The sequence below is a fragment of the Hydra vulgaris genome, chromosome 08 (assembly GCF_038396675.1).
Source record: "Hydra vulgaris chromosome 08, alternate assembly HydraT2T_AEP".
Classification (NCBI taxonomy): Eukaryota; Metazoa; Cnidaria; class Hydrozoa; order Anthoathecata; family Hydridae; genus Hydra; species Hydra vulgaris.
In genome coordinates, this window is record NC_088927.1 from 12,127,724 (window position 1) to 12,155,590 (window position 27,867).

Below are 27,867 nucleotides of genomic sequence, written 5' to 3' on the forward strand. Positions count from 1 at the left end.
TCTTTAAATAGAATCAAATTGTTAATACTACATATAAAGAAAAGATATATACATAATTTAACTACCTAAAAATGAATAAAAGTGTTGTTTAGCATTTATTGGTACTTTAATGTAAAAGTACAACTACTTAAAAAAAAAAGCAATTCAATTTTCCTCTTTGTGGTTGGGTCGTACTATAGGGAATAATATTGACTTGAGATCACAATTTCGCACTACTTTGGTAAGAGAACTTTATAATATTAAGGATTTCTGTCATACAATCGATTTCGATTGTATGACAGAAATCCTTTATTGGTTCTTTATAATGACAAGAAACAAATATAGTATACTTAATTGCCAAAGATCATAAGAAAGGAGTAAAACAAAAAGAAATTGCTCCCAAATACTCCATTAACAATTCAATTGTATGTCAAATAATTAAATGGTTCAATAAACACAGTCCTTTAAAAATGGAACATAAGAGCAAAAGACCATGCTAAACCTGTTGTTTCATTGAGAGAAAAATTATTTGTCTCATCAAAAAGAATACTTTCAACAGTATAAATGATACCATTCAAAAACTGTTTTCAGTATCTAAAATTGAATAAAAATCAGTCTAAAAATGATTGTAACTTTCAGGACTTCTGAAATTTGAAACCATCTTCAAACTATAACTTTCTTTCAATTCTCCAAAGAATTAAAAAGTTAGAATTAATTTTGCAAATTCTCATAGATACTGAACTATAATTGATTGAAAAACAGTTTGGTGGAGCAATGAATCGAGGTACAATTTAAAAGGTCCTGATTGATAGCAATTTGAAAAAGGTATGTAGACCTAAAGGTAAATGTTTAGATCCTAAATATAGAGGAATGGTCAAGAATTGTTGTGGAAAAGGTGCAATAGTTAGGATTTTTTTTTTTAGAGTTAGACTTATCCTTCGAACAAATTGCATTATAGATGGATTTATTTATAGACATATTTATAAGGAAAGAGGTTTTCTCATGCTTATAATAATATGCCTCTTCTATGGATATTTTAACAAGATAATTACCTGATCTCAATTCAATTGAAAGTTTATGGCATCAAATTGAACTTTCTTTTTAACATAAAAGACCAATTAAAAATACCAAGCTATATGAATCTCTTGAAGTCATGTAGATTGAAATAAAACGAAAGAAAAATGATAAACGTGTCTAAAAAAAGGTGCCATGATCAAGAAAAGTAAAGAATGTGTCATAAAACATTAATTTTCTTTTTTTTTATAGTAGTAGTTACAAAAAAGTTGCTAATCGTTTGGAAGACCATATTTGTACATTAAATAACTAATACACAAAATTGAAGTTGAAAAAAAAATTATATTTTGTTGCTTATGTTTTGGAAGAAAGTGTATATATATGTATAAATGGATGTAACCTTGTTTTACTAGCATCCATATCCAAACAAGCTTTTGCAAGTTTTTTTTTTGTAGAAACAATATTTGGACCATCAACCTAAAACATATTATAAGCAAAAATTATATATACCTATAATTATATCTATCTATATCTATCTGTCTATCTATCTCTTTCTCAGTACAGCTTTTATGCTGGAGTTTGTTTGTGAGGATTTTTTAATATTTCTTTACTGTATATTCACTTCATATATAACAAAAGCTATCAGAATGATTCAAGCAGCCTCAAAAAAACTATAATAATGCACAAACAATAATAAAGAGATAGCAGATTGAAATTACCAGAGGTTTGGTATACAATATGAAAGGAGAAGAATAATAAGCAATATGTAAAACAAGCAGTTGAATCAATTAATGTGTAAATTACATTAAAATTTTATTTTTTTAAAATTACATTAAATTAATGTGTATACACAGAATTACATTAAAATAATGTGACATGCCATACAAAGGAAATTAATCTTATTTTTAAAAGTTATGGATGATGGACATAAACTGACTTCAGATTCAAAACCAGTTGAATTAGTATAAAAAAGATATTGGCTTTCATGAATTTTTTTAAAACTAAAAAGTTTGCTGTACAATACTATTAGCATTTACTGTTGTATATAGATAGCCCCCCCCCCCCCCTTAATCCCCACATTATAAACACTAAATAAAAAACAAGCTAAATTTAAACTTTAAATTTTCCTAATTTAAATAAGACCTTACTAGGAGAAGTTTGCTTTGTCAAATAACTATTCCAATTGTATTATGTAAAATAAAATAACTTATTGCCTAAAATTTAAAAAACATAATAAGCACTAAATAAACTACCTCAAGCATTTTTTGTAATGGAGCAAGAACTTGATTGTCAATTTCAGTCTCGCAGGAAGCTAGTTCACCAGCTAAAGCAGATTGGGCTTCACCAGCCGCAGATAACACTGAACTATAAAAATACAACATGATAAAAATATGCTTAACAAAAAATTCTTATACAAGCAGGGCCAGAACCAAACTATTTAGAAACCTGGGAAAACTAATGGTCACCATGGTTTCTCTAATAATCTAGATTCTATAAAAAGATTATAAAAATATATTTATTTATACTTTTAAATATGCAAAACTAATAAATAGAAATAAACACATCAATATTTTTTTAAATTTTAAAAACAACAAAAACAATATATATAAGAAAAAAAGTTTTTTTTTCTTATATATATTGTTTAATTTTAATAAATACAAAAAACCATTTTCATTAAAAAAAAAATCTTTAAATTATAACAATAATGTACTATGATTGACTTATGATGTATTATACTTAGGAGTTTTAGGAGCAAACAGGATTCATTCATAACAATTAAATAACATAATGCAATACAATCACTCGTTTAAAAAATCTATTGATATGAACACATAATTGATAACAATATGAACTTTAAATTGATTTTTCAGCACTTTAACATTCCACTTTAATTCTGATTTCAAGTTGATTTTAATTTTTTTAATTTTTTATTTCTTGTTCACAAACAGATTACAAAAAATGTTTGTAATTTCATTAAATCAGCAGCAAAACAATAATTAAGTAACACTCTGTATGTTGCTTCTGATGTCTTGATGTTGCTTTTGAGTTTTGCATTACTTACAATAGTTAATGTTTTAGGAAGTAATAAAGGGAATAATGTTTTACAAGTGACAATAACATGAAAGTTCATAATAAAACACTACATATATTCAACTTGTTAAAAAATTGATCATTACAACAACTTTCCATTTGACATTAGTCATATCTAAAATTATATTTTCCATGGTTTCCTATAATTGACATTGGTTTAATGCCACTCAGTTTTACTATTAATCTGAGTTAATTTTTTCATCACTGAAAGCTAATGCGCCAAAGAAATAATCATGATTCTGATTTTTATTTTTTTAAATCAACTTATATTTCTTTCTTATAAATTTTACTACGCTTTATTTATTTTATTTATAATAGTTATATCGTCCCCTCAGTATTATCTTGTTCTATCTACAAATTATTTTTTTTTGCAAAAACAAATTTTTATTGTTTAAAAAAGTATAATGTATTATTTCCACTTATCAATAAATTATTACCTTCTCTGCTTTGTCAAGATTTATTCAATTTGACTTTGTTCTAATTACAATTTTACGTATTTTGTTAGTTTTATCTTATTCTATTTCACTTTTTTAAAACATTTTAGTATTATAATGTTCTAATGCCCAAATCTGCAAATCAACGTTGTAGCGCAAGTCACGTGACTTTTTATTTTGATATTTTCAAAATGTCGTCAAGTAAGTTTATTGGTTTAGTTAAGAAACAGTTGACTTTGAATTACTTAATACCGACTCATAAGTAGTTTCTATTACTATGGTAATTTTAAAATTTGAAAATAAAAAGGAAAATTTTATTTTTCCGATAATTGGATTCCATTTTATGTTCTTTTAACGATAAAATACTCAACTATTATATCGTGCATTATCAACTATTATATAAATATCGTGCATTAAAGGGTTAAAATAACTTAAGACTAGCTCTCATACACAGTACTAGTAGTTAACTAACTATAAATCTATATGTATAACTATATATATATAACTATATGTATAACTATATATATTGTGCCTTTAAATAACTATATATATATATTGTGCAAAGTCTTTTAGTAAGACTAAATTCTTTATATTATTTATTTCCTAACTGTAAAAAAATAACTTATATTACCCTGCTAATTACGATGCTTATGAAATTCCAATTGTCATTAATTTTTGATTTTTTTTTAATATTATGTTGTTTTTAAATGTAGCTAAAGTTATACTTTTTATTTCTACAGTGTCGATTCAAGTTTCCACAATAAGCTACTACATACGGATTTAGAAATAGTTGTGCCAATAGAGCAGCTCTCGACAAAAAAAAAAGTTGGACGTAAAAGAACCAGAAATCCAGATAGCTGGAAATGCAATGTCAATAAAAAAAGGCGTCAAGCTGGCCATGAGTATAAAAGCAGGAATAAAGTGATAAGAAGAAAGAGAGAGATCAATAATGAGAAGGACTGTACTAACTGTAAATTTAAATGCCACATTTATTTTCCGCAAGAGCAACGGGAGTTACTGTTTAACAAATTTTGGAGACTCAATGATGACCTCAAAGCACACTTTTATAGTGAAAATACAACACGTATTGTGAAAAAAACTAAACGAACACTTGCAATTTCATCGAGGCGGAAATACTCATTTGCCTACTTTTTTCACCTGGCAGGGATTCCCATCAGAGTTTGCAAACCTTTCTTTTTAAATACTCTTGACATAAGCCAACAAAGAATTTCATATTTCTATAAACATTTCCAAACAGATACAAACACGCCAACCCCAAGAAAACAAGGTAAACATACAAAAAAGAAAATTCCTGACGCGGTCAGAGATGGCGTTAGGAAACACATATATAGTATTCCGGTTATAGACTCGCACTATTGCCGTGCTAATACAAATAGAAAATACTTTGAGTCTGAATTGTCTATTAGTCGACTGTATGAGCTTTACCAAGATTTTTGTCAGCAAAAACGATTTCAACCGGCTAAAAAGCACTTATACTCTGAAATTTTTTTAACTGAGTTCAATATTTCTTTCCAGCAAAGAAAAAAAGATAGGTGTGATAAATGTGAAATTTTTAAAACCAAAAGTGCTGAAGGTATTTTAAGTGATTGTGAACGGGCTCAGCATCTAAGTCATATTGAACAAAAAGAAGATGCACGCGAAGAGCGCAAAAAAGACAGACAGTCAGGACATCCTGTTCTCTGTTTTGATTTACAAAATGTTTTAACAGTTCCCAAGGCTGAGATATCCAACTTCTTTTATCTTAGGAAGCTGTCTGTTTATAACATGACAGCACATCTTTCTTTAGATAAAGATGTTTATTGTTGTATCCGGTCTGAAAGCCAATCTGGCAGAGCCGGAAATGATTTGGCATCTCCAATCCTATGAATTTTAGAATCTGTGCTTACCACCCATCCACAACTTAAGAACCTCATTTTATGGTCAGATTCTTGCGTTCCGCAAAATAGAAACAGTATTATGAGCACGGCAATAAAGCATTTTTTAAATGCTCATCCTGATGTTGAATCTATCACTCAAAAGTTTTCTGCAAGCGGACATGGCTGTGTTCAAGAGGTTGATGCGGTTCATAGCAGCATTGACCAAAAATTAAAAAAAACTGAGGTATACAGTCCACTGGGTCTGATCAGAATACTAAAGTCTGTTAGGCGACAGAAACCTTTCAATATCCTGCAGATGAAAGATGTTGATTTTTTAAATATTCAAGCTGGAGCTAAAAGCTATAACTTTACCAAAGTGCCCTTTACTCAAGTAAAGCAATTAAAATACTATTACAATCATCCTTTTACTGTTTCATTTAAAACAAAACATGCAGCCGGCTTCACCTCAGTTTTTGCAGGTGCCCAATCATTAAGAATAAAGAAATCTACAGCATATCCCATAACTGCACCAAAACTGTCAATTCAGACCAAAAAAAGCCACTTACTTTCAAAAGAAAAGAATGAAGATATTAAAAAAATGATGCCCTACATGCCTGAGATTGATAGAAATTATATGGCAACTCTTTGTGTTTAGTAATTCATGTGCGTCTCCCATGTACTTTTCTTAATTATTTTTGTCTTAATATAATTGTTTCATGAAAAAAAAAATGTTTTACTTGAACACAACTAAATAATGTCTATAACAGGGGTGGATCCAGGTCATTGTCCTAGGGGGGAGAGAGTTATATGACCAAAAAAAATGATTTTTTCAGCTAAAACCACTGTTTCATTTGATCATTTTTCTAACTAAGTTCAATAATTCTTTCCGGCAAAAAAAAAAAGATAGGTGTAATTAGTGTAAATTTTTTAAAATCAAAAATGCTGAAGGTACTTTAAATGATTGTGAACGGGCTCAGCATCTAAGTCATATTGAACAAAAATAAGATGCACGCAAAGAGCGTAAAAAATGCTTATAAATTAGTTTACTAATAAATATATTAAATGTGTATATAACTAACTTTTTTTTGCCAAAAATTCAAATGTTGCAAAATAATATTTTGTATTTTTAATTTTTTTTTTTAATTTCTATCAATAATATTTTGAAGGTTGATAATTCTTAAGAGGAGGGGGGGGGGGGGGAGGGGAATACTCCCATCTTTGTATCCGTCCTTGGTAAGAAATACATTCAAAACATTCACCAAATAAGACATTTGTGCATGTTTGGACAAACTATAATTAAAAAAACCCAAAGAAATTGACATAGAACATTATACAATTTTTGTATTTTGTAAAGTTTGTCAGTAATTTGTTCTATAGTTTAGCGACATAGAAAAAGATAATACTGAGGCGACAAAAGTCAAAAATCATTTTTTTAAACACTAAATACACAATAATTTTCTAAAAATGGTTTATAAGGGTATTATATATTGACCTTGACAATTTTATAATAACAAAATTTGGTGCAAAGTTTATTTTGAACATTTTTAGGGCTTTTGAAAATTCAAATGCCTTTTTTTCAAAACCATAGTTTAGCGACATAGAAAAAGATAATACTGAGGGGACGATATATGCATGTTAATTTTTCTTCACGATTAATTTATTTTTTTTTATACTTTTTTGTCTAAAAAGGTGTCTAGATTAAAATCAACATTTTCAAAAATTAAAATGATCAGTATGTTAATACAATACAACATACAATATATATAACAATGATTCATAAGTCTTTACAGACATTTTTTATGCCTATATTTTGAAGTAATTGCAACTTATACCAAATTTTTTTTTTCCAGATTTCATTTCTTACATTAAAAAACTAAAAAAATCAATTAATTTTTTATCTTAATCACACGTGAATCGAGGGTCCTTCTGAAAGAGAAACTATCAATAATAGAATTTTATGTTATTTAGATGTTGTTAATGGTAATAAAAATATAACACTTTAAATAGGAAAAAATATCTGAATAAACAATCTATTCGACAATTAAAAAATATGAACATTCTTCAACAACTGAAGATTTATCAAGAAGTGGACACCCTGTCAAACTAGAGCCTGGTAAAGATAAGAGACTTTCAAAATCTTTCAAAAACGAAGATGGAAAAAATCAGAGAACTGAAGCTAAAAAATTTTTTCCCAAAGTACAGTAAGTCAATATTTAAAAATAATTGAATTCAATACAAACAACAACTAAATGCACCATTAACAAGTGAAAAACGCCCAAGAGTCTCAAAAAAGTCAGCAACAAAATCTTTTGTTGGAAAAACAATAATTATTGATGATGAAAAATATTTTACCTTAAGCAACAGTGAAATGTAGGTAATGATGGTTATCATACAGATTGTTAAAGTTCCACTCCTGAAGATATTAAATACAAAAAAATTAAAATATGAACCAAAGGTATTAGTCTGGATTGTGATTTCCAAAAATGGTATCTCAAAACCATTTATAGAAGAATCACCTACTTTAATCGACGCTAAGCACTATATTAATAAATGCTTGAGACCTAAATTAATTCCATTAAATAAATCAATGTATAAAGAACACAAATATATATTTTGGCTAGACTTTAGCTAGTGTTCATTACATAAACGAGGTCATCGACTTCATGAAAGCTAACAACACCAAATTCGTTTCTAAGGATGATAATCCTCCAAATGTTCCTCAACCTGTCCAATTGAAAACTTTTGTGCAAATGTGTGTTTAAAAATACATGAGGGAGGATGGTCTGCAAGAACAAAGCATCAATTGAAAACTTTTAAGCTAATGTGTATTTGAACGTACATGAGGATGGTCTGCAAAAACAAAGCATCAATTGAAAACTTTTGTGCTAATGTGTATTTGAATGTACATGAGGGTGGTCTGCAAAATTGCATCAATTAATTAGACACATAAAAAGATTTTTGAGAGAAATAAAATTTGTAACTCATTTAAATTTTATTTAATGAGTTACAAAGTCATATGAAGAAGGTAAAATATAAATTTCGCAAAATAACCAATCTTGTACTGCTGATTTAGGTGAGCAGTGTGATGTCATACTGAAGGCTATTAGTCAGTCAATGTAAGTACTGAAGCCCCCGGCAGCAGACCGGGGGCTTAAGTACTTACATTGACTGATAAATAGCCTGACTCGCAGTGGAGTGCTGCTACATCAACTGAGGGTTTGGGATGGAGCAGCAATCTTTTCATTCATTATTCTTTGTTTTCTTTTTCTTTTTCTAAAAAAGCCGTATCAATTTCGATAAGCAAAAAAAGTGAGCAAGGGCTCACATAAATATGCTATAGTAGATATATATATAAATTTATATACAAATGTGTGTGTGTGATTATATAACTATATTTTATAGTTTTATAGAAAAAACAAAGCAGCATTAAGTTGCATTACAATGGTCTTTGAATTGATTAGTTTTAACATAGTATAGGTCTAACTTTTTAAATTGTTTCTTGTTTTAAATTTTTCTTGCATTAATTGTTTCCTATAATTTTAATCGTTTCTTGTTTATGAATTTTGTTATAACTCTTGAATATTGTTTTTTATGCAAAAAAAATGCAGATATTCAGCAATATTTCGGCTAAATTTCTCCACGACAGAAGGGTACCGCCGCCCAAATTTTTTCCTAGAATAGCCCCTGATCTTATACTTATATAGATAGTTTTCAGTTTTCCTCTTATCTCCAAAGTATAGATACCAGACAAGCACTGCACATTCCAAGTGAGATTATACCAATCTAGATTATACTAATGACTTAGTTTTAACACTTTCTTACAATGACTAGATATAGTTGTCTTATTACCATTTTTATTTTATAAATATGATTTTTTTTTTTTTTTTAATGTTTAATTGTAATGAAATAAGTAACTTACCTTAATAAAGTACCTTCACCAAGAACTTCAGCACTTTCTAACATAGTTAACCCCAATTGAAGTTGATTTAACTTTTTCTATTTGTGAAATTTATAATAAATATAAATTTATCATAATATTTTTATAACTATATCATAATTTATTATAAATATTGTAAAATTATAGTAACTATAATAAATATAATAAATAATATAAATATTATAAAATTACAGGAACTATTATAATAAGAATATTATATTGAATGATATTATTTTAAATCAAGAATTATTAAATGTCTTTTTTTTATTTTTATGGAGACCTTATGGAGACAACGAGCATGCCAGACTTTATCAAAAGACTTTGATATGTCAAGAGCAATAGCCCTAGCCTCACTACCATCATCTAATACACAATAGAATCTTTCTGTTATAACAGTTTATAAATCAGCTATAGAACAAGAAGACTAAGTTCCAAATTGAAAGTCATAAAGCAAGTTATTAGACTCGAGATGAGATGTTAGAGATTTGTTGACTCGTAAATTTTGCAAAATAGAGAGGAGACTGCTTGAGAATTACATTTTTCTAATAATAGAGAGAATTTGAATGGACAATAGTTAGAGGGGTCAGAGTGTTCTCCAGAGTCTTTTAAAAATTAAAACCACAGATACCGTTTCCCAGCAGGCAGGAAAACACTTTTGTAAGAATATGACAGGAGTGTTTTCAGGACCGCAGTAAACAAGTGTATGAGAGAAATAACCTTAGCAATGGAAGTTAGAGCGATTTGCATATCTAACAATAGATTAACCTGTTTCTCTGGAATGACAAGAAGAGTGCCATTAGATTTAAAAGTCAAACAAAAAAAAATTTTTGCAAATACTTTCGCCTAATTTATAATATCTTATAATAATCTGCCAAATTAAACCTATGTATTAGTGATGGATTTGTTAGAGTAAACATTTTAAATGAGACTGTTGAAAATTTTGTTGTGATAATAGCTGATCGTTATGAAACTTTATTGTTACGTTTATAAAATTCTTGTCATAATATTATTACAGTTAATTGATGTAATTTATTAGTCAAGTCATAAGCTATTTTTGTATATAATTACGCCCTCGAGAATTTTTGTTTCTGCATAAAAGTTGTAAATAGAATTTAATAAAAAGAGTCAAAAATAAAAGAAAACAAAGTTGTCGTATTAACAAGCTATTTCGGCAGTATGGCATCTATGGCGAAAATGATTGGAAAATTTGATGGATCTGGAGATGTTGTAGTGTGGCTGAAAAAGATCAAACTGGTGGGAGAGTTGAAAAATATGGGCGATCTTTCATTGATCATTCCGTTGTTTCTTGAAGGCAGTGCGTTCGCATTATATAAGCAACTTGGGGAGAGCCAAAAAACCGCCCCTGCGGACATGGAAAAACCTCTACTAGATGCATTTGCAGTCGATGGTTTTCAAGCAGTCTACTAGATGCATTTGCAGTCGATGGTTATTGAGCAGTTCAGAGATCAAAGATGGAATGACGGTGAATCTGTTGATGTGTATTTGGCCAGTTTACGTCAACTTATGGGTTTGGCCAACATTGAAAGCGAAGAATTATTGTTAAGAGCGTTCATAACTGGATTGCCGGGTGAAATTTCAAAGCAGTTACAAGCACAAGTGAAAATATTTGGAATCAGGTTACAGGATGCATTAAGCCATGCACGAGTACTCATGACGGAAAAAACAAAAGAAGAGTTTGTTTCAACAACAATCTCTGGTTTCTATAAAAATGTTAAAAAACCATCCGCTACTGATTTTTACTGCTACAAGTGTGGCAAGCCTGGACATGTTGCCCGAATATGTTTTTCGAAGGAAACAAATTGTTAGCAATGGAATAAAATGCTTTAGATGTGGAGAATCTGGACACATTGCAAGATTTTGTTTGTTGCATCAGGAAAACTCAAATGGGGAATCGCGAGCGCCAGCTGTTTCCCTAAACAACTAACGGCGCTTCCAATATGCACTGTGCAGGTGAACACTTTTGCAGGAAAAGCACTGGTTGACAACGGATGTATTCGAATTATTATTTCAAAGAACATGGCTCAGAAAGCCGGTGTTTGTATCAGAAGAAATGAACTAATGGTGTTGGCTGTTAATGGAGAATTTGTGAAAACGGAGGGAGAAGCTACAGTAACATTAATTATTGAAGGAAAAAAACTCAAAACACCTGTAATGATTCTGAAAAGTGTTGTCAATGGTATTGATGCTATTATTGCTATGGATGTCATTAATCGCTATGGAGGAGTGCATTTGTACAATGGAAAAATTGAATTTGGTTTTGTTTCAATTCATGCAGAGAAACAAGCTGTTGGTATAAAGGTCAAGGATTTTGATGCCTATTTTGATGGTACAAAGTGGACTGCTAAATATAATTGGAAACAAGGTCAACCACAACTGAGAAATTCTGTCGCACAGTACAAGGTTAAACCCCAGTTGTTACATCAATTTAATGACGGGATGAACTTATGGGTAAAAAATGGCTGGTTGAAACCATGCAACAAAGAAGAAAAAAGTACAAAAGGGATTGTCCCGTTAATGGCTGTTGAGCAGGAAAATAAAGGAAAGATACAACCTGTTCTGGACTTGAACCAGTATGTTAATTCACATAATGCCTCAAGTGATGCATGTGATGAAAATGGAGAACTGTTGGTGACAAATTTGCAGCGCTTGGTCTTAAATGCGCCTATATGCAAATACACATTGATCTGAGTTTGCGGGAGCATTAGAAGGTAGTCTACAAAGAAGAAAAATACTATCTTACACGTCTTGGCTTTGGGTTAAATTCTGCCCCAAAAATAATGTCTTCAGTCTTAGGCAGTGTGTTGAATCTCAATGCAGGTATTAATGAAGCAACTGACCACTACATTGACGACATAATTGTTAATTTGGAAAAGACATCAGTTGAAAAGGTTGTAAATCATTTAGCGTGTTATGGATTGGTAACAAAAGAACCGCTGCAATGTAATACTGCACGAGTGTTGGGTTTGCAACTGTTTAGAAATGAAAAAAAGGAGCTTTGTTGGAAACGTGGAAACATCATTTCAAAGTCACAAGATATCAAAACTGAAATAGTAACACGACGGAAACTTTTTTCAATATGTGGACACTTATTAGGTCACTATCCTGTTAGAGAGTGGCTCAGAATTGCCTGCAGTTTTATAAAACGTCATAGAAATGCTTGGGATGATCTAATCGGAGATCAAGCTCAGTCATGGTTGATCGAAATATTGCGTCGATTAGAAGTTTGTGATTCTATGAAAGGGAAATTTTTTTTTTTTTTTTTTTTTTTTTTTTTGTTGTTGTTATTTCACCTCCCCAAGGCCCAGAAGGCCACTACAGATGAGGAGGCTACTTAATTGTGGTCATAACCCTCTCTCAACTCTATAACTTCGAAACACGAACCTTGACGAACAAGGCCGCTGCGCAGAGAAACAAGTTGAGCGCGGTTCTACCAGGGACGTGGTGGGGATTGAAATGGAATGCTAAAGGGATTCAAAATGGAGCAACATTGTGGTGTGATGCTAGCAGCATGGCAATAGGGGTTGCTATAGAATACGATGGCATAATAATTGAGGATGCAGCCTGGCTTCGAAGTATAAATGATGTTATGCATATTAATATTGCTGAATTAGATGCTGTGGTGTGTGGGATAAACCTAACTGCTAAGTGGGAAATAAAGAATTTGTCAGTATTCACTGATTCAGTAGCCGTTTATGGATGGCTAAAAAGTATGCTGACTGAAAGTCATAGGTGTCGATCAAATGCATTATCAGAAATGCTTATTAAAAGAAGACTTTCTCTATTGCAAGACTTAATAAAAGAATATAATATAAACATCATGTTAAAATGGGTTCCGTCTTCCAAAAACAAAGCTGACGTGTTGACAAGAGTTCCAAAGACTTGGTTAAATGAGCTTTCACGAAGAAATACTAAAGAGCTATGTGGAGTAAGTATTGCTGAAGAAATTCGTAATTGTCACTCAAACCATCATTTTGGGGTTAATCGGACAATGTTTACAGTGCAACGAAGACATCCGTACGTATTAAGAAAATATGTTGAAGAATGTGATCGCAAATGTTGTCAATGTAATTCAATTGACCCAGCGCCAATAAAATGGGAAAATGGAGTGCTAGATGTACCAGACACATGGTATCGAATTGCTTGTGATGTGACTCACTATTAAGGGTCGCCATATTTAACAATGATTGACTGTGGACCAAGTCGGTTTGCAATTTGTCAAAAAAATAAGTATGTTTGGGGCCTACCAATTCAAGAGGAGAAAAACACTGAAGCTCAGGAAAGATCATGACAAGTTAAGAAAACTTATAGAATTGGAGAAAAAGTTTATGTTCGCCCCGCTGATGCAAAATGCACTTTAGTTTGGAAAATTGGTACTGTAACTGACATACTCACAAACACAAATATTGAAATTGATGGTGTACCAAGACATGTGCGAGACGTGAGAATAGCTCCTGCCTCAAATTCTTCAAATGCTTCAAGTAAAATTGTTATTAGTAAAGAGGTTGACAGTGATGAAAGTGATTTAGAAGATTTAGACATTTTTGCTGCACGATAGGAAGGAACTGAAGAAACAGTTGTTGACGCTGAGGAGGAAGCTGACAGCAGAGAAATTGTCAACAATTTATTACCAGCGATCAGACGATTAACTAGAGAATGGAGAAAGCCGACATATTTAAATGACTATGTTACTTAAGAACTTCAGTTCTTGGGGTGATGTGATAATAGCTGATCGTTATGAAACTTTATTGTTACGTTTATAAAATTCTTGTCATAATTTATTAAAGTTAATTGATGTAATTTATTAGTCAAGTCATAAGCTATTTTTGTATATAATTACGCCCTCGAGAATTTTTGTTTCTGTATAAAAGTTGTAAATAGAATTTAATAAAGAGTCAAAAATAAAAGTAAAACAAAGTTGTCATATTAAAAGTTCTCTAAAACCTAACTGAGATAAGAAATAGTAAACTTAAAATATTGAAACTTTTTACATTGGGTTCTTTTAATAATAATAAGAGTTATTTTCAAGTAAATAAAGATAAAAAAAGATGAAAATATTGTTTGTGATTAGATATCGCACTGCAAAAGAAAGTAAAAACCATGGGGTAGAATGAGGCTTGACTTAAAACTAACTAGACAGAATAGCAACCAAAGGAGAACAAGGAGAAAATAAACATAAGCTAATATTAGAGACAAGACATAAATCAAAAAGTGAAGGTAAGCGATTAAGCTTGTCTAAAAAACAGAAATACAAAATAAAAAAGAAGTATAAAATAAATTATAGAAATTATAGCATAGTCCAACCAACTAAAGGAGAACAACGACAAACTGATCACAAGCTAGGGTCAGAGACAAGACAAAAACCAAGCAAAGTTAAGTAATTAGGTTGTCTCGAAAATGAGTCATAAACCTGAGTAGGAGATTGAGAAATACAGAAATTGAGCATTAGAGCCAGCAAGGTCAGTGGTACTAGACCCAAGCCCTTCAATGATTGTTGTAATTAGCATTAAAAGTATATAACAACAAATTAATAATATATATTCAATAACAACAATATTGGATGAAGACTCAGTAGATTTGATATAACATCAAAAAGTGTGCAGACTTGGAGAACAATATGGAACAAATAGAAAGTTGATTGAATGAAAAGACGCTAAATAAAAACACATAAAAGAATGGTCACAGGATTCAAATCTGATTTCATGACAAATTAATGCGTAAGTACATATCCGCGCCAAGCATGTCACAATTGAAGTCTTTGCAAACCAAGGGATTGCGAAGACTCCAAACCATCAACACTGAGATCCGAAGATGAAACAATCAAATTCAAATTAGTCTTACAAAAAGCAAGTTAGTCTGGTAAATTTTGTGGAAGATTCAACTGATGAAAAGTTACTACCTAGACCATGAATGTTTGTAAAAGATAGATTAAAACAATTCAGTGTGTTGATTTAATATTTTTAGGTACTTTTGTTGTTTTAAGTTTTTTTAAGAATTTGACTCAATCATAGTGTATGAAACCCCAAACAATAAGTTATGCAATTGTCTCAGTCCTGTTAATTAACCTTCAGTCATATATCAAAAGACTTCTTATGAGGCCTTGACAAAACAAACCAAAAGCACTAGCAGGAACACCATTCATGCACAACACAGGATTGGTAAGATTTTGATATTTTACAGTTGTTGATTGAATTAGCTTCTCTTAGAGCTACTACAAGGTTAGGAAACCATATTACCAGCCAACCTCAGAACCATTAAACTGAATTTTAGAGCTTTATCCTCATTAGGAGATAACAGAAAAAATTACATAGCCACTATCATAGAGGCACAAGCAAAGCCCCATGGCTTGAGTCAAGAAGATCCATCATTCTTCATCCTTGATAGGAAACAATGTAACACAGATTTAAAGCTACGCCAGCCTAAAAGATAAAGTTGGGAGTAAAAGTATTTTTTTGCTTTTCCATTAAGTCTGTGCCTGATAGTAGATAGAATATGTGCCCATGATAGTAGCTGGATGCAGTTAACATCTGCATAGAATGAATGTTATTATTAAGACATCATCTCTAGCCTTTTCTCAACTAAGAGCACAAGACAGGGGTAGTTTTAGTTAGAGTTTGCTTCACTTAGCCTTTTGCTAGAAAAGCAAATCATGCAAGGGTTCAGGACTTGAGGCAGGTTGTACTAGATTACATGTTACCAGTAGCAGGGTGATCACGATGAACCTGAACCTGACCTGAACTGAAATAATTAAAAGAAGTTACTTACTATAAACAGTGCCTGGAGGTTCAAGCAGAATATAAACACACATTTAGTAATTTATGGGTGAGCTAACACAACTGAGGTTCAAACAGAACACAAAAATACATATAGTAACTTACTGGTGAGCAAACACAAAGTCCGAGTTTCAGACAGAATACAAACATACATACAGTATATTACAGGTAAAAATAAAAATAAAATAAATTAAGTTAAATAATTAATTAATAATTAATCATTAACCAATTAACCAAAAAGATTTACTTTTTTTTTATCAGGATCGCCAATCCCCTGCATACATGTTATTAATTTCTTATTAGTATTTGAGCAAGCATGTTTGATTTTGTCGATTGCTTTTTCAACCTAAAAAAAGGAAATAAAATATAAAAAAATAATTCTTTTAATTATTATAATAATAATAATAATTTAAAAATACAAAATATGTAATAAAAATATTTTAAAAAATACAAAGTATTTTATTAAGTCCAACAATTGTAACAAATTACATTAACTTTTTCAAAATCAAGAGCTTCGTAGTAAATTCAAAATGTAATATTATCAATTCCAGTTGATGAGTGAACAAGATTTTTTTTATTATGAGATTTTAATGTTAATGCTCTTTTTATTAAGCAATTTGCCAGTTATACCCTTGGATTAAGTGAAATCAAAGGCCAATGTAATGGTCAAGAAAAAATTAATTTATTAGAGCAATGAAATATGAAAGTTTAGTTTAGATATCCAAAAGGACATTATTGCATCATCCCACAATAGTGCAGGAGTAATAAAAAAGTTTAGAGGAAATTTAGGTGCATTTCAGCTCACCCATAACTATGGTTTACATTTAGACCTAATTGTAAGACCTAATAGTTTTTAAAAGAAAAATGATGACGAGAACTACAAAATGATTATGTTACTGACACAAATGAAAATAGTTATTTTGTCAATGATGATCTCATTTAAAGAACTTTAAATGAGGGCACACCAAATAGTAATGACTACAATTCTTATATGGATAAAGATGAGAATGAAGTACTCTATTATTTACCAATGAATAACAACTTTTCAGAGATTGTTAAGTATGTACATGCGACCATTAAAATGTTTAAAACTTCTGTGGTAAAACTAGAAAGAAAAAAAATTAGAAAGAAAAAAAACAGAAACTAAAACTAAACATAAAAATATGTTGGAATTTGATGTGCGTCCTGCTAAAGAGGTTTTTAAAAGTTATGCACTGGGTTAATGAAACATTAACTGATGCTTGCCAACTTTTAATACTGTTTAACCCCTTCGGAAGTAGCTGTTAAGGAACTAAACTAGAATGATGCAAACCTTATAACAGCTGAAAGTGTGTATAAATACATGTTTGATAAACTGGAGGTATGAAATTCAACTTATGCAAAAAACATTCTCCTTTTAAACTAACAGTTTAAAAGGATAATGAATGAGAGAAGAAACATGACTTTATTGACATTACTTATTTATTTCCAAAAGGTAACATTCCACAATTAAATGAAAACTTCAAATACTCATTAAGAAATGCTGTTGTTACATTGGCTTATAAAATATAGGAAAGGATCAACCCATGAATGTTTATGGGAAGAACTAAACATGAATATTTCAAGTTCAACTGAAGAATCAGGTATCATGAAATTAAATTTACAACAAGAGTTGCAAAAACCAATATTGTTAATAACAAATAAATCATCTGATAAAATAACAGTAAAAAATGGGAAAAAAGAATTAAACCTTGTTAAAAAGGAGTTTCAACAATTGGTTTAATTTAAAAAAAGAACTGCTTCATTAGACATTTTTAATGCAATTCTGACAAATCTGACAAACAAACCAAAATCAACATTCACAGAACATTTGCTGTCGCTGATTGATTACGACAAAAAAAAAAAAAAATACAAGATTAAATTTACATTTACAAACACATTTAATTCTATACCTTTCTTAAAATACAACTTTTTGAATATAAATTAAATGACATATTTATAATATAATACATAATTATTTACTTAAAAAGTCAATTATTTTGTCTACTGTTATCCTTCAATAACTTTTTACTGTTTCTAAAATATTTTATATTAGTCTTTAAAATAAAATTTTCTTAGTAATTTCTTTATTTTTACACCTAATATATTTGATTAAATGAGTATTTCATAATTTTACTATTCAAAAACCAAGTAATAATAATAGTCAAGTATTTGGATCTAATAAAAGAATATGGGTATTTTTAAAAAGATAAAAATACTAACATTTTAAGAATACTTTTAAAGCAATAAAAACTATATGTTCATATTAAACAAGTGAAAAACTTTAAAATGTAAAGAGAAGTGAAAGATTTAACTGATTTAATATAGAACATTTTCAGATAAAATCTAAAACTTGAGATTTTATCCTCGAAGTTAGTTTTTTTAAATTTTTTCTTGAAAAAGTTTTATAGCCTTTTTAGATAAGCTTAGATTAGATTGATATTATTAGAACATCAAATACATATTTTAAAGGACACGTAGGTTCATACAAAGATAGACACTGACAGCATGCCCATAAATAAATTAAAACTACATCACCGCAAAAACAATTACAAGATTATAAAGAAACAAATAGTTGTTCCTTTTAGAATAAATATTTGTTAAAGTCAAGAGTTAACTTTATTTTAAGCATTAAAATATCTTTTGCATGTATAGCTTCGGAGGTCATATTATTCTATATGTCAGGAACTCTGTAAAAAAAACTATATTTTCTTGAATCTAAGCAACAAATTTGTTCCCATATTTTATAAATATGAGGGTGCAGCTATTTTTGTCAATTACAAATAACATTGATTGTTCTGTTCAAACCAGTTTGTGAAAAATGTTAAAACATGTTACTAAAATGACTTATCATAATCTTTCATGAAAAATAATTTATTTAATAACTATTAAATAATAATTTATGAACATAAATTATGTTTACAATTATCTTATTGGTAACTGATCAATCTATCTATAAATCAAAATCTTTCATTAAAAATAATTTATTCAATAATCATTAATTAATAATTTATGAGCATAAATTATGATTACATAAATTAAATGATTTCTAACATGGTTTAAAATTAAATTAAATTACAAGACCAACAATTGAAAAATCTCAGTTGTTAAAACATAAATGAGTAACAGCAGCAAAAATATAATATAAATAGGTAATTTAAATATATTATAAATAGGTACTAAGAAAGGCAGAAAGTTAATCCTAGAAGACAAAGGGTAGAGACTAATCAAGTACATTACCGTTCATAAATATAGGAAGATCTAGATTGTTGCAATAACAATTAGTAGTTTTATCAGAGTTAAAGTTCAAAAGCCATTGAGAATTCCATGCTGTAGCAGAAGTGAGATCCTTTTTTAAGCTCAAATGCCCCTCCCCCCAAGCAATTAGAGAGTGTTGACTTCTTATCAAGACAGGAATAAAAGGTAATATCATCAGTGAACAATGCCACTTTAGATGTGAGAATTTCAGATAGACCATTAAAATAAATTTAAAAAAGTATAGGGCCAAGGAACCTTGAGGAACTCCTAAAGTTACAGGAATGAAGAAAAGTGCTCCCCATCAAGGATAACTTTTATGCTAAAATTGGTAAGGAAAAATTCAATAATCTTAAAGATGTTAGCTGATATACCGTAAGAAGAAAGCTTTTGGAGAAAACCAGCATTCCAGACTGTATTAAAGGCTTTAGAGATGTCAAGAGCTATCTAGTGCACAATAAAGTCTATCGGTTATTACTGTTAACAAATCAGCAGTAGAACGAGAAGATTGATTAGAATGTAAGTTATTAGATTCAAGATGAGAGATGAAGTGTTTGTTAATTAAAGACTCAAAAACCTTGCTTATGATACGAAGAAGATTAATGGGATGATAGTTAGATAAGTCAGAGACTAGAAAACAAGACTCTGATAAGCACTTGTTAAATAGTTTTGAAAATATAGACAACAGCTCTGGAGAACGCTCCTACAAGATTATAACAGGTATGTTGTCCGGACCACAAGCTGCAGAAGATTCTAAGCAGGGAATCGCTTTAGATACAGTAGCTGGAGTGATAAGAATGTCAAGCAATGGGTCAGTCTGTTTGTCAGTTATATCAGGTAGGATGTGATTAGTGGATTCAAGAGATGAGATTGATTTTTTTAAATCAATTTTACCTTTTTAGCAAGCAAATTATGGTTCAGACTTGTTACCACACCTAAAGACAAAAACTTTGTCTTTAGGTGTGGTAACAAGTCTGAATCATAATTTGCTTGCTAAAAAGGTAAAATTGATTTAAAAAAATCAATCTCATCTCTTGAATCCACTAATCACATATATGAGATGGAATAACAGATTTGCTTTTACTATAGACTGTTAAAGATTCTCCAGAAATCTCTGGAGCCTAATTTTTGAGATGAAATATAAGATTTTGTGACCTGAGAATAGCAGGTTTTGGTATTAGATAAAATCTTTTTACAATGGTTTCTGGCAATAGTAAACAGATGTCTGTTTTTTGGAGAATTTTTTGGCAATAGATATGGAAGTAATGGTTACAATTGGGAATTGCAGCAGCACAATTAGAGGGAAAACCATGGAGAAGAATGAGACTTGACTTGGAATTGTTAAGAGGTAATAAAAGACTCCATGCCAGCCTGAATCTAAAAAGTTATATAAGAAGCACATTTGTCAGTAGGAAGACGAACATTTCTTACCAAAGGCCATCACAAAGAAAATCATGGAAAGAGTCCCAATCAGCTTTAAGGTTGTTGTAAGAGGTACGATGAAAGAGGGATTCTGATGATAAAGAAGAACGACATAATAGTTTTAGAGAGATCAAACCATGATCAGAAGCACCTAAGGGTTACTATGGAGAAACTGAGTGCTGAAAATGTAAATCTTGAATTTTGTAAAGAATACTTCTTAATTGCAGATTCCAAAACTAGATGGAATAGCCTATTAGCAATGCTTGAACATTGTTACAAATTAAAGTCATGCATTCAAAAATCTATATAAATTAGATTTAAAACTTAATATAAACTTTACAGAAACTGATTTTGAAACAGTTTCAGCTACTACCTCAGCACTTTTGCTGGTAAAATTAGCCAATGAGTTACTTTGTTGCAAGGATGCTAACTTAATTTCCGCGGATGCAGCATTGAAATTTATGTTTCACAGGCTATGTAAAATTAAGTCATCATTGAGCATAAAACTTATGAGTGCTTTAAAACAACGTATTATTGCAAGAAGAACACAGTTGTCCGATTTAATTTCTTATCTGCATAAAGGTCTAGAAGGTGGAAACTCAAACTTATTAAGTTTTAACTTTCCACGTTCATCAAAAGCGAGTAATCTCAATTCACTTTTGGGCATTGTAAATCAGAAGGGACTTTGGAATCAAAGCACTGCAGTTGAAAAACGAGCCCAGGAAATTCTTCACTTTGAGGTTAGCGAAGTTGAGATTGATAAAGGAAAAAATTCTGAGAAATCAATTGAAAAAGACATGTACAAGGCCATTTGTGAATAATAAGGTTACAACTATAAGGTTGTCGGGAAACAACCACAATGCGCTGGTGATATAATCAAGTGTCTAAAAAAAGAAATAAGTCTCTTCGAAGATGAAGGTGTGTGAGGAAAATATCTCCAACAGGTTTATGATCTTCTTTTAACGATTTGGCCAACTAGCGTTGAATCCGAAAGAGCATTTTCTGCTGCCGGTTTTATTTTAAACAAGTTGCGATGCAGAATGGATGACAAACTCTGGAAGCTCTTTGTTTTTTAAGAGGTTATTTTAATGGAATAAAAGATAAAGGTTCTACCAAATAGATCAATAAATTTGCATACTTTTCAAGATTTTGTGATTCTTAAATTTATTTACTTTGCTTTAAAAATTTTAAATATTTAATACCGGTTTTAATACCGGTATTCCTGTATTATATTTTTATAATACGGAAATACCGGTATTGATTTTAGATAGCCTTAAGCTGTTAATTTTGGATAGGACGAATTGGTAAATTTAAATCTTCGTTCAGCTCTGGTACTGAAATAAATGGCCTTTTATTTGCCTAAGTTGCAACTAGTTTATCTTGACAAGGTGTTGTCTTTCATTTTCAACCATTTGGAGGTAGAAAAAAATTAGTTTTGATGCTAGAAATTTTTGGTTAATTTTATTCACACCTTATCTAGAAATATGAAAAAACATTAGAGATGTTATGCAAAGATTCACTGGCTTTTCTTCTCTCACAAATTATTTGTCCCTTACTAGGTATAAGCTCTCTAACGTTTGGCATACTAGAATAAATATTAGAGGATAATATATACTTTAACAACTAAAATTTACTTTGATATAATTTATTAATATTAATTATAGTTAAATGTTATCACATTAGTTATATTTTAAAAATTTAAGAAAAATAATTTGTGTCAACTTACTTTTAACCAGTCTATAAAAACTCTGGTAAACAGAAAATAATAATAAATAACCTTCCAACTTCAAATGTTACACTATAATCCTGCTAATATCAGGTTACAAGATTTTGGAAAATGGGTGATAAATGTAAATGTAATCCTACTTAGTTTACATAATTATATTGTTAAAAGTTTAATTGCACCATTAGCATATTTTAAAGTAACCTACTGCAGACATTGTAATTTATTTTAATTTCAAACCATATTAAAAATCATTTAAACAATATAACTATAACAAAAATTACTAAAGAAATCTAAATCAGTATTTAAAACAGAAATTACTTCCTTATTATTTATTTTTTAAAACAATCTTTTATATAACATAATAATCTTTTGTTTACTATATCACAATTAAGTTTTTTTATGTATTTTATTAACTATTTATCATGAAAGATTATGATTTATAGATAGATTTATCAGTTACCAATAAGATATTTGTAAACATAATTTATGTTCATAAATAAAACATGTCATAAGAACTTTTCCGTGATATTGAATAAAATTAAGTTGATAAAAGAAAAAAAAATTTAACTCTCCATATGTAAAAATAATACTCTAAAACAATAACACTTCTCTTTTCTTAAAATAAAAAAATGAAGTTTTTTGGTTGCTTTCACACGTTTTAAACTATGATGGGGAGACTTCAATATTTTTAAACTATAAGGGGGGACTTCAATGTTTTTAAACTATGATGGGGAGACTTCAATATTTTTAAACTATAAGGGGGGACTTCAATGTTTTTAAACTATGATGGGGGGACTTTCATGTTTTTACGTAAAGAGTTAGTAAGAAAAAATTTATTTTTTAAGTAAAAAAATTGCCACTGTTTTAAATTTCTTCAAAGTTAAATTTTAATTTTTAAAACCGTATTTAAAGTTTTTTAATTAAAAAAAACTTTAAATACAATATGATGAAAAGTTTAAACACAATATGATGAAAAGAATTTTTATGTAAAAAAAAATTATTTAAGAATCTGTTGTTTTTTTTTAATCAAAAAAATTAATTGCAGTTTATTTTATAATATAAAAGCGATATTAATTCTATAATATAAATGTATATAATTTTATAAATTTAAATATTCCAATAAATAAAAGTTTTGGCTTAACATAAATGGATTAACGTGTAGGTAAATTCATCCAATTTGTATGTGAATATGTAAATAAATTTGCTTCTAAACAAGGTTAGCAATATGGTCACTGAAATAAGAAAAAGTTATTCCTCTCTTATACTAAAGAGGCATAATCTTCCACAATAACTCAATGTCTAGCAACAAACCAGAAAGTAGACTTTTTTTTTTTTTTACACAACTTGCAATTTGTATTGAATGTAAAAAGTATAGTTCGATTTAACTAGTAAAAAGTTGGTTGAACATTTTAACCATTATGTTTTTTTTGAAACCTATAAGAAATATCAAACTCAGTAGAATGCCTAAAATAGGTTCAAATATAAAAACCAGATAGTCATTTTTTGAACTAAAATATCATTGTTTTGCTGTGTTAACTCCAAACAAAAGTATATAAAAATTATGAATTATTTTCAAAACAAAAAAAATGTTCAATGATAGAACAAAAAAGTTGTTCAATGACAGTACAAAAAAGAGATGTAAAATGTAAAAATTGCACCCGTAACTCCAAATAGAAAAGTTTTTAAAACTATGTTAGTTCAAGCTGAACACCTTTGTTTTTAGGATTAAGGACAACTTTGAAGTTTGAACGTTGAGCTTTGAACGTTGAACTTTGAAGACAACTATTTAAAAAAAAAAGTTTTATAGTCTTATAAAAACTGGTAATGTCCAGTAGATTATTTAAAGTGCCTTCATCAAATAGATTGAATGAGTTTTATTAAACCTGAAATCAATTTTCATCAAATACAAAAATTTAAATCTTCGCTTTTCTGCTTGCTTCAAAAGTATGATCAACGTTAAAAACAGTTTAAAATCCATGTCATGTTTATGTTAAAGCATATACTACCTTAAAGCAAAAAATAAAGATATTATATATTTAATCTAGCAAAAGACAAAAAAGACAACCACAGCAAAATATTCCTGATAATCACAAAAAGGAAACAAAGTTTACTATAAATACTTAGTTCCCAGTTACTTAGTTCCCATAGCTTACAAGTATTTATCTAATTCTTAGCTAAGAAGTATATCATATTGATTCCAAAAACAGAAAAAAAAATTTTGTAACTATACTTTATTACAATCTATTTATATATTTATAGAACAATATTTTTATATTTTATTTAATTTTTATTATTTTCTACGCCTTTTTTGTGTATTTAAACTATATTTTAACTTTTATGTGTACTTATATACTTAATATATTAATGGAAATACGCTAATGCTTATTTACTAAATATTTAAATTATATCAAATCTAATATGAATTAGGAATTGAAAATCTGAAGTGCATACTATAAATATTAGATAAATACATAATAAACATTAATAATTATATAAATAGGATACCGCCAGATATTCTATTTATATAATATTAGTCAGATATCTCTACATACTTTTTATAGCCCAATTTTAACCTGATATTTTAATGTCTGTTACAAAAAAAATTAAAATAATAATACTCTTGTTGTTGAATGTTTTTTGCATGTCATTTTTTATTTCTTTTCAGATTTCAAAAACATTAACTATTGCCAAGGAAATACTTGAGAGACAATTTGGTCAAAATTTTAACCAGACCTCTATGAGCTACTTAGGTAAGTGCATTTTTAAACTCAAAGCATTTATCTTAAGGTAAGTAGGGTAAATGGGCTATTTTAAAAATTAGAATAATATGGCCATTTATTGATTTGGTTGATAAATTTGTCAATTTTTTTTTTTCTAAATCAGTTGCAATATGCAATACACATAAAAACCAAAAAAAAACTATGCAGTGGACAAGGCTATGAAGACCATTTTCGCTGGTATTCCAGTTATATGGGTCTCTGAGACCAAGAAAGTTTCTAGATAAACTATTATCAATTATTATGTAATGAACTATGATAAGACTAATTAAAAACCCTAGCTTGGAGCAAAAACCTTGGCTCCAAGAAAAGAATTAACAGAAAGACCATTTTAAAGATTGAAATGCCTTTGCAATTTGTTATGAATTTTTATACTTTATTGTATAAGTATTTGTAATTCGAACTATGATTTAAAAATCTAGTTTTAGTATTTAAAATATATGCCCTTTAATTTCATAAACATGTATTGCAATGTTTTGTTGTAATTAAGTTTTTTTGTAATTAGTTTTTTATTGTAAAGTGGCCTAACTACACTATATTTTAATTTTTAAAAAATAATTTTTATTTTCAAAATAATCCAATTTTTAAAACAGTCAAAATGTGGCCTTATTACCCCATCTGACGGTAGTTGTATATTATAAAGAACGAATATATTCAATATTTGCTAAATAAATAAAATATGGTCAATTCACTCTTACATGCTGCAGATCTTCTGTAAGAAGGTCTGTCTTCTCAGCTCTAAAAATTTAGATTTAAATAAAAAGTATATATAAACTTGTTACACAAAAATAAAAATTACAATTCAATTCAAAGATTACCTTCCAACGCGTTGATCTGCAAGTTGGCGAACTCTATAAAACTGCTTCTTCATGTTGACATGTCTTTTTGTTCTTACTTACTAAATTATTTATGTTTTTTCTTATTCTAAATTTTTTATTTCAATTTATTAAATTAGTAATAAAATAATTAAAAAAACTAAAATATTTGTAATATAAAATATGTTTTTCTTTAATAAATTAGAAATTTTATAATTGTGTATATATATATATATATATATATATATATATATATATATATATATATATATATATATATATATATATATTTATATATATATATATATATATATATATATATTATATATATATATATATATATATATATATATATATATATATATATATATATATATATATATATATATATATATATATATATATAATTTATTATTATGCTTTATTACTTAAGAATACATATTACTTTTAAAAATATTTTAAAACATTTTCAAAAATATTTAAACATTTTTTTTTTCAATTTTTTACTAATAATTTTTTATGAACTCGTTAATAACTTAAATATTAATGTCATCTAATATTAATGACCTTTTTTAAAAATTTATATTATATACTACAAATACTTGGTTGAAAAACTAAAAATATTATTTTTAGCACAAGTAATGTAAGCTGTCAAAAAATATTTATTTTAGCAGTTAAATAATCTATTACATTTTTAAAGATAAATATATTATGTGAAAATTTTAAAGAAAATATCTTATATGTAAAACTTGTTAATGCATTAGCGCAATATCTCCTGTTATTGTAGTTCACAATCAATCACAGTCAATTATAACAGCTTACTTTTTTTTTTTTATTCTCAGTATCAATTATATATATTAATGATATGTTTAAATAAAAATAAAATGAAACTTATTAAATCATAAAATATAAATAAGCATCCAATTAGTCTTCCATATTATTATTTTTTTTTTGTTTTGTTTTGTCAAAAATTTTAAATTTTTAATAGAAAAAATTATTTTTGACCTACAGATCAATGTTTTTAATCATACTATCGGGTGCGTTGAAAAACCTCACCGGAAAACGCCAGACTTTACCGGTCACTATTTGAATTTAATGACCTGTATACACAATAAAATGTACAAAAATATTATGTTAAAAACATATCAACCGATATGTTTTAGTTTTTTTTTAAATGGAATTTAAAATTAAAAAGTATGAGGTTAAATATTTTCAGAGAAATATACTTTTATAAAATCAAAAAACAATCATTCCAGAAATTTTAAGTTCAAATCTAAAAATTATTACAGACAGACAATAAATTCGCAACTGAATCGAGAACCGACAAATAAAAAGTTTAAGAGTATCAAAATAATTTATTATAAATCAAACATCTCCATACTTTTCCATTCAGCCACTGTTAATTTATACAATTTGATTTCGAACTATAAAAGTCCAAAAACGAAAGATATCAAAATTTATATTATGTCGTCACATCTGGAGTTTGCTGTTCCGGTATGTTGTCCTTACTTAAAAGGTGATTTCAAGGAAATTGAAAAAATCAGATACAAAGCAAGGAATGTACCTCATGATTTAACAAGATTACTTTATAATGCTTTAGCAGCTACAAATATTAACTTTTTAGATATTATTTGTTATTAAACTTTAATTAAGTGAAAGCAATCCCTTTTTTTTCTCAGCCTTTACACAACTTTTTTTTATACTTATTTGTTTAATATGATTTGTCATAAT

The 27,867-nt window shown here is 28.6% G+C and overlaps 1 protein-coding gene across 3 annotated transcripts in view; it reads right to left on the minus strand.

The window, feature by feature from the left end:
• The window catches only part of LOC100199596 (rho GTPase-activating protein 44), a 55,097-nt gene extending 28,834 nt beyond the window's left edge, over positions 1 to 26,263 (minus strand). For 2 of the 3 annotated variants that reach the window (XM_065803088.1, XM_065803089.1), the window contains exons 1-6: positions 26,140 to 26,263; positions 26,020 to 26,059; positions 16,371 to 16,469; positions 9,315 to 9,391; positions 2,247 to 2,358; positions 1,394 to 1,470 (exon numbers count right to left, since the gene is read on the minus strand). In XM_065803088.1, the coding sequence (XP_065659160.1) occupies positions 1,394 to 1,470; positions 2,247 to 2,358; positions 9,315 to 9,391; positions 16,371 to 16,469; positions 26,020 to 26,059; positions 26,140 to 26,192 (458 nt within the window). In that variant the 5' untranslated portion in view covers positions 26,193 to 26,263. Of the gene's footprint in view, positions 1 to 1,393; positions 1,471 to 2,246; positions 2,359 to 9,314; positions 9,392 to 16,370; positions 16,472 to 26,019; positions 26,060 to 26,139 lie in introns of those variants that run through there. The other variant, XM_065803090.1, reaches the window with a different exon arrangement.
• Positions 26,264 to 27,867: the final 1,604 nt, after the last annotated feature.